Below are 8,486 nucleotides of genomic sequence, written 5' to 3' on the forward strand. Positions count from 1 at the left end.
GAGAGGAAACGAGCGAAAACGAGCGACTGCTCACGATTGCTAGGCTAGCGGAGTATCGGCTGAACGCACCCATTTTATGGGACGCGGAGATAAAAGAGATTCTTCTTTCTTTTTATGAAGGAGAAACTACAGAAAATTGACGCGATCGGTAAAGAAGGCATGCGAGCGCGGCATTGGCCGGCCGCCGTTTCACAAAGCACGGTCGGTGGCACGGGCTGCGGGCAGCGCCGGCCATGAGAATCGCCCAAAATCGCGGGAAACGCGTCCTGCTTCAGGAGGTACGCGAGGTTCGTTGTTCGTTCACAATTCGTTATTATCACAACAATTCGGACGGTCGAAAGGGCGAAATTCGGGGCCGCGTGCGGGCACCTCGCGGTGCGAAAGCGGACGTTCGTTCCACGGATGAGGTAGGCCCAGCTATACGCGAGAAAGGTGATACCCCTCTCGAAAACACGAGGCCGAAGAGGCCCCGCCGCTTGCCGTTCAGGTAGGCCCCAACCAACGGTAGCGAGAACTGTTTTCGACAAGTGTGCCCTCGTCGCTGGCATTCCGCGGGCCCCGCGGACGCCCGTCGTTCGAGGTGCCGATGGCGCTTCCATGATACACGGCGTACGGAACGCGAGAGCCTGAAAATGCCGTTGCCGTACTGAACGCGCACCAGTCATGAATACCATTGACACGGAGACGACCAGCGAGGTGTCCGCGTTGGATCGCGCCAGATCCGAGGCGGATGATGAGATCGACGTGAATGTCGGGGCATCGACGAGCGAGGACGTGTGCGATGGGGAGGCTTTGCTGGACGATGACGATGACGATTGTAATGGCTGGACGCCTAATAAAAGCCGTTACGGCAGAACAATAAAGCCCACGTCCATCATGGGCATTACTGTGGAGTCTCTGCAGGTATACGCCATGTACTTTTTTTCATGCTGCTCTGAGCAACGAAGCATCCACGTAACGTTGGCGTGCCTTTGTCGATTGCGTATATTTCTAAGCCCAATCGAAGTACACGTCATTTATGAGACTTGATCTTAAATATTTTCATATTCACGTACTAACGACTTTTATATGATTCCTTTCAAGGAAGCTTTTTTTTATAATAGTAGATATCAAATAAGTTATATTTAGTGTCTGAGATCTATCGGTTTTTTTTTTTTTTTTAATAATCTGAAGCTTGCTGTTCATTGGTACTTATGTAACATTCATTGCTTTTGTAATTTTGCAGACGTTGAGGCTAAAGACACATAGACACGTGTCGAATTCCACTGATAATAGTATGGATGAAAATACAAGTGAAATTGACGTAGCTAATAACGTAGATGAAGTCGTTTCTTTAGTAAATAGTATAGAGGAGATCCCATCTCCAAAACTAATCAGTCCTGTTGTTGAATGCCATTGGATGGTGGGAGAGTTAGCATGGGCAAGAGTTGGCAATTTCCCATACTGGCCTTGTATGGTAACAAATGACCCAACTACAGGTCAATATTATAAGTTAAGAGGTAAATTTCTACAGCTTGTGTATATTTTACTTATTTAAGTTGCAGTGTATTTATAAGAAAGTTGCTTTAGAATATGAATAAACATGAGAATCTGAAGTTATATTTCTTATATGTATATAGACGTTATTACAAAAATTTACTGGTATAAAATGTTGAAAAATGTTTTGAATATTTTGTGGCACAGTTGCTTCTAAGTTGATTATGTGGGTACACGTTCATTACTTCGGAGACAAAGGACGTCACAGTTGGGTTTCGGCAAAATATATGATGCAATTCATATCTCTTGCTAACTTCATGGAATTAGAAAAATTATTCAAGTCAGCAGATACAAGGAAGAAGGATCCCAAGTATACTACTGCTTTTACTATAAAGCCAAGAGCGAGAATAAAGTGGGAAAATGCTGTTAGAGAAGCTGAAGAAGCACAGGCACTGACGATGGAAGAAAGAATTGCAATTTTTGCGAAAAAATTTAAAATCTCGAAATCTAAAGATGCAAAATCATCTACTGTCGATGAAAGAATTAAGAACAAGAGGAAACATTCGATTGAGCAAGATGAGCCTGATGTCAAACGTGCTAAACAAAACAATGTAATGTTAATAATTGTTTACCTTTAGTATAAATTTAATTTACAATTAGTGCTTGTTATATGTAGTGTAAAACCTTATTTTTACTTTTACAGTTATACAATGAAAAACCGGAAGTATCGAAGTTACTTAAATCAGAATTATTAAAGACGAAAAATTCGCGGATTGTAAACGGTAAAATTGACTGGAAACTAAATTTGGATTCTTTACCTCCATCTCCTTCAAGTCATAAAAGCTCTTCCGAAAGTATAAACACAAAAATTATTAAAAATGAGGATGAAGAGAGTTTATTTAAACTCTACTACGAAGATAACAAAAATTTGCTCGAGACTGAATATCCAGATACGCCAAAAGACGACATTAAAAAATACTTACGAAAAATCTGGGACAATATGGACACGGAGTACCGGAAAAAAGTTAGATCGCAAGTGTCAAACGAAAACTCGCACGTGGATTCGAAAGAAAGCACTTCGTCAATTGAGATTGACACAACTGTAAAGGAAAATAAAAAGATGAAAAGTAATATTGACACTGAGGTAAATTCTGTTCCAGAAATGATGAAACGAAATAGACTGTACAATCTCTTAAAAGATATAAAAAAAGAAAGTACTCTGGATGAAGATGTGATTGAGATTGACACAACTGTGAAGGAAAATAAAAAGTCGAGAAGTAAAATTGACAAGGAAGAAAATTCTGTTACAGAAACGAAACGAAGTAGATTGTACAATCTCTTTAAAGGTATGAAACAAGAAAAGGTTTGTCAGATTTGCGAGAAGACAGGCAAGCTAACGAGATGTAAGGGGCCTTGTTATTCTTATTTTCATTTATCCTGTGTAAAACCTGGCGAATCTAGTCCAGAATATTCTGTTGATGAGAACACCTTGGATGACAGATTACTTAGCGACTTAGACATAATTAAAAGAAGTATTAATGATGAAAATGAAAATAATGGTAATTATGTGATAATAATTATAAATACATGTATATGTAATATTTATTTTAAAAAAATTTTCTTTTTAAATGTGACATACTAACAAAAGAAAAACGAATTTTTTTTTAACAAATCTAATACATGGTTATACAGCATAATCATAATATTAATTGAATTCAGGTAAATCCGATGAGCAAGAGGACGAGACATTCAAATGCATTGACTGTTTATCTGGAGTAGCACCTGCTTGCTTCTTATGCAATGAGAGGGAAGGAGATAGAGGAAGATGTATCGTCCCGGCTTGTGGAAAACATTATCATTCCAACTGCTTATTATCGTGGCCACAGGTAAAACTTTGCGTTTATATCATAATGTTAAAATATTAATATACTCTAACATTAATAAATATTTTTGTATTTTGTTTAGTCGCATTGGCAAGGTGGACGCTTGATATGTCCGTATCACGTATGTCACACCTGCAGTTCGGATAATCCTCAACATCACCGTTCGCGCGCCCCAAATGAGAAAATAGCAAGATGTGTCCGTTGCCCTTCGTCTTATCATGCATCGACATTGTGTCTGCCTGCTGGTTCAGTAATATTGACGGCGAGCCAAATTATATGCCCAAAACATTACAAAGCACCATATCCTCCATTGAACGCAGCGTGGTGTTTCCTGTGTACACGTGGTGGAAGCCTCATTTGTTGCGACACGTGTCCGACTTCCTTTCATTTGGAATGTCTGGGTAACTTGATTAAAATGTTATAGTTAATGTAAAGTACAATACCTGCAAATAAATTACTCATATGTTGTTGGTAATTTAGGTATAGATGCGCCTGACGGCGGATTTATATGCGAGGATTGTGAAACAGGAAGATTACCTTTGTATGGGGAAGTTGTATGGGTGAAACTCGGCCATTATCGATGGTGGCCGTCTCGTATATGTTATCCACATGAAATTCCTGAAAATGTAGAAAGTGTAGCTAAACCTCACAGTCCTGGCAAATTTTGCGTAATGTTTTTGGGATCCAATGATTATTATTGGGTAGATAGGTAAATAAAAATTTTTTTATACGAAATATTGCGATTAATAAGTATCTTAATAAGTCATCTTTTTTTAATGTAATAACCTTTATAGAGGTCGCGCCTTTTTATATCAAGACGGTGACGCAAATATAAAACCACCTATGAATAAAAAATCTCTGATGGACGATACATATCGGATAGCTCTTGAGGAAGCCAATAAAATACATCAACAATTAAAAGCAAGGCGATCCATGACTAAAAAACCGAAAGGACTGAAACCGCCACCATACGTAAAATTAAAAGTACGGTTTATACCACATTAAGCTAACGCTTAATCAAGCTAGCAAAGACTAACGAGCACTTTTTCTTTGAAGTCGGATTCAAACCAAATAGACAAGCGCGAACAAACACAAATAAACACCTTGCTTCAATGAGTGCATATGGTGCCGCCGTACTGGCAGATCATTCATTAAAGCACATTATTCATTTATGTTTGTGTTTACTTGCGTTCTGGATCTGACTTTTAAACTCGTTTCGTAATCTCACCATTATCCACACTTATTCGATCAAATTCGCTCATAGATGATTGTGTTCGTGCTCGTTCGCTTGATCTAGATTAGGCTAATATATATATTATTGTAGTCAACACTGCTGTGTCATCATTAAAATCAATTTGAGTTTGTAATCAGAGACTTAGATCATACGTGCTTTATTGTTAATTTATCATAATTTGATGAATAACTGCAGTGAAAAGTTAGAAGCCTTAATGAAAATAGACATGTAACAGGTCAATAAACCAGTGGGCAACGTTAAGCCAACCGAATTCGAGAGCATTGTGGCATGCGAATGCGATCCTGAATGGGATAATCCTTGTGCACCTGGTACGGATTGTCTGAATCGTATACTAATGGTCGAATGCAGTCCCGGAATCTGTCCAGCTGGAGACAAATGCATGAATCAGTCGTTCGTGCTAAGACAATACCCAGCAATGGAGCCATTTCATACAGTGGCTCGCGGATGGGGCCTGAGGACTTTGGAGGATATTAAAGCGGGGCGGTTTGTCATCGAGTACGTGGGGGAAATTATAGACGACGCTGAATACAAACGTAGATTACATCGGAAGAAGGAATTGAAAAATGAGAATTTCTACTTCCTGACGATAGACAACTATAGAACGATTGATGCGGAACCGAAGGGAAATCTGAGTCGATTTATGAGTGAGTATATTACGACATACGAGTCTGTGATCCCGAAAAACGATTATATTGTCATTTACAGATCACTCGTGCGCTCCAAACTGCGAAACGCAGAAATGGACAGTAAACGGAGATACGCGTATCGGTCTATTCGCTTTGCGTGACATAGAAACCGGGGAGGAGCTGACATTTAATTATAATTTAGCATCTGATGGAGAAACACGAAAAGCGTGTCTTTGCGGTGCATCTAATTGTAGCGGTTTTATTGGGCTAAAAGCACAGAAACAACAGTTACCAATAGCACAATCGGTCATGCAATTAAAGAAAATTGTTAAATCAAAACGACACAGAAGGTACGTATATAATTGTATATCTTGTTAATTGATATACTTATCGTTTTGTCATGGTTTTTATGCATTTAATATGTTAATAAATTTTGTTATTTTTATTTTAGATCGAAAGAGAGAAAGTACACGTGTTGGCAATGCGGACAAGAAATATATCACAACAAGTTTATAGTCTGTTCACAAAGGACATGTAACAAAAAGTATCACAAAACGTGTGTAATAGTCGATGAGACAGAACCGAAATTCTGTTGTCCGTGGCATTTTTGCTCAGAATGCGGACGTCGAACATCAGCACACTGTTCATTTTGTAGTATTGCATTTTGTCAAGGTAATCCGAAAATAATATTAACATATATTTGCACAAACTATGGGTATACCCTTTCACTGCAAATTTTCCAGCCAATTTAAAACGGATTTTTCCTTCGTGAAAATAAAAAAAAACCTAAGTTTAGTAAATTTCTACAAATTAAACTGCAGAAGAGAAAATAAGAGAATTTTTATTTAAAACTTAGATACAAGACCGCCCAATGTTGAAAATGGGGAAAATCGCTTAACAATGATCTCCCTCGATATTTTTACTGAAGAAAAGTCATCTTCAAGTTGAATAAAAGAAGTTATTGTTAAAAGAACATTTTATATACTGTAATTATGTACACCATAAAAATTAATGTTATTTATGTTTTTAGATCATCTCGATGGCAACTTATTTGAGCGAGAGAGCGAGAAGGGTGGCGTCGTATGCAGAGCGCACGAAAATGCGGATGCACAGAAGCCTGTCGAAGACGAGAAAGAATATTTCGATAACGATAACGAGACAGATAAAGAATATTCTTCGACAAGCACAAGCTCCACTAGTCCGATCGTAATGGAAAAAATTGCGACGCGAGAACCATCACCAAGGGTTTCTATCGTAGAGGTGAGATGAAACCTTACTCTCTATCTGTGTCATTAGTAAACATATGCGATGCTCGGATAGTTGCAAATCTTTGCATAATAATGCAATTTCACATAGAGGTATGTGCAGTTAGTGTTTCGTCTGTATATTTCTATATTATTTGCGCACAATTAAATTGACTGTATCATTACTTTGGTGGTGGTAGAATTTGGTAAGAAAAGAAAATTTTTATGTTTAAAAATATACAATTTTTGAGATCAATGATTATGATGAAAAAAATATTGATAGAGGCTAGAGAAGAATGTAAGCGTGTAAACAAGTAAATGCATCTTTAATTTACCAAAGAAGCCAAATTCTTGTTTATATTTTTATTATGCAAATTTGCATTATTTACACTAAATTGATATCCATAAAAGTGTGAATCCAAATAGTTTGGATTGTAAAGGATACACTATCAAGGCATTCTTTTATACGACCATCTTAACTGTATCAAAGTTTTATTTGTGAATTTATATCGCGCGGCTATTCTGTATGTAAGGAAAACAACGATTATTGTTGTAATATTGTAACATAATGAGAATTATGTTGTAATATTGAAAGGTAGTATATATATTCCGAAAAAACAAAAAGAAACTGAAATTTTTTTATTATTATTTTTCATTACTCCCAATATATCCCTATTCCTTTAAATTGGCATTAGTAGACACTCTTCTATGCGCAAATTCTGCTCTTACAGAAAAGTTGCAAGTTGTTTGGCGTAGTTGGTAGAAAATAAATATTTAGTTTTATATTTATGAGTGAGTTTTTTTATATTGTAGATGTATGGATTTATTATTATTGATAATAAAGAGTTGCAACAGACCTGAAAAACCGAGAAATGTCATGGAAATTTAAATTGGTCAGAGAAAACCCAGAAAAATCAGGGAAATAAATATAAAAGCTTGGGATTTTTAACTTTGCTCACAATTCTCATAAATGTTCTTATTTTAAAGAGTACTTATAATTCTTTAAATATATCTCACGTTTATAATCAAATGTGTTCAAAACTCACGCATTTTACAAGTTACTTCCTATATGTTACGAAGAGGCACTTTTGAGGTACTCTTGCGTCCATTTCTCGTTTCGTCTTCCCCTACTTCTCTAGTTCTCTTACGATATTAATTAACAAAATAATTAAAATTTATATTTTATTCGGTGCTTATATTTAATCGCTCTTTTCCCTCATAACTACGTTCTTTTTTTCAATGCTTATTTTTTGTTAGCCTGAATTTGCATTCAGGATTATATTACGTTATAGGATTAAACTTTCAAGTTTGTGTTGCTTCTAATAATATAAGCTATCTTTCCTGCAGTCCCTGCTCCTAAATATTAAAATTGAAGATTATATATTGATTATGAAAAATTCCCCATTATTGTCTGCAGAGCGTAGAAAAGTCGGGGGAGTTTTAAAATTTATTTTCTGTGGCAACTCTGTAATAGTAGTTATAAAAAAAAGGTATCAATGGTAGTTAATACTTACAATTAATATGAAGCAAGTTTATCATTATTCATTTAACTTCAAAATGACATAATGAGTAGTTAATTTGATTCTACAAGAAATATTTCAAAGATTATGCGAATTTTAATATACTAGTCTACTATCAATTTTTACTATTGAATTGCTATAAATATAAATTAATTATATATTTACATGACAAAAATTAAATGCGTTATAAATTTTTAAATTATATAACACATCATGCTTTTTTTATTAATGTTTTTCACAGAGAGAAAGAGAGAGCAGCCTCTTTTATTTTTCATATCAAGACATAGATACAATTTAAATTTAATGATTTGAATAGTTTCTATGAACTGCTATGAATTAATGGTTCAAAACTTGAGTTGCATTTATCATGGTTTATCTCTTTTTTAATATAGAGAAATTAAGGATTCATCTAAAATTAAAATATCCCATATATATATATATATATATATATATATATATATATATATATATATATATATATA

At 35.7% G+C, this 8,486-nt stretch overlaps 1 protein-coding gene across 2 annotated transcripts in view; it reads left to right on the forward strand.

Moving 5' to 3' along the window:
• The first annotated feature begins 200 nt into the window (after positions 1–200).
• LOC112460149 (histone-lysine N-methyltransferase NSD2) overlaps positions 201–8,486 on the forward strand; it is an 8,861-nt gene continuing 575 nt past the window's right edge. The window contains exons 1-12 of one of the 2 annotated variants that reach the window (XM_025024688.1): positions 201–903; positions 1,226–1,499; positions 1,684–2,087; positions 2,180–3,035; positions 3,196–3,362; positions 3,442–3,760; positions 3,840–4,068; positions 4,154–4,343; positions 4,829–5,258; positions 5,320–5,590; positions 5,692–5,912; positions 6,271–6,500. In XM_025024688.1, the coding sequence (XP_024880456.1) occupies positions 664–903; positions 1,226–1,499; positions 1,684–2,087; positions 2,180–3,035; positions 3,196–3,362; positions 3,442–3,760; positions 3,840–4,068; positions 4,154–4,343; positions 4,829–5,258; positions 5,320–5,590; positions 5,692–5,912; positions 6,271–6,500 (3,831 nt within the window). In that variant the 5' untranslated portion in view covers positions 201–663. The remainder of the gene's footprint in view (positions 904–1,225; positions 1,500–1,683; positions 2,088–2,179; positions 3,036–3,195; positions 3,363–3,441; positions 3,761–3,839; positions 4,069–4,153; positions 4,344–4,828; positions 5,259–5,319; positions 5,591–5,691; positions 5,913–6,270; positions 6,501–8,486) is intronic. The other variant, XM_025024686.1, reaches the window with a different exon arrangement.

Source organism: Temnothorax curvispinosus, unplaced genomic scaffold, assembly GCF_003070985.1.
Source record: "Temnothorax curvispinosus isolate PA1 unplaced genomic scaffold, ASM307098v1 QBEX01010358.1, whole genome shotgun sequence".
Classification (NCBI taxonomy): domain Eukaryota; kingdom Metazoa; phylum Arthropoda; class Insecta; order Hymenoptera; family Formicidae; genus Temnothorax; species Temnothorax curvispinosus.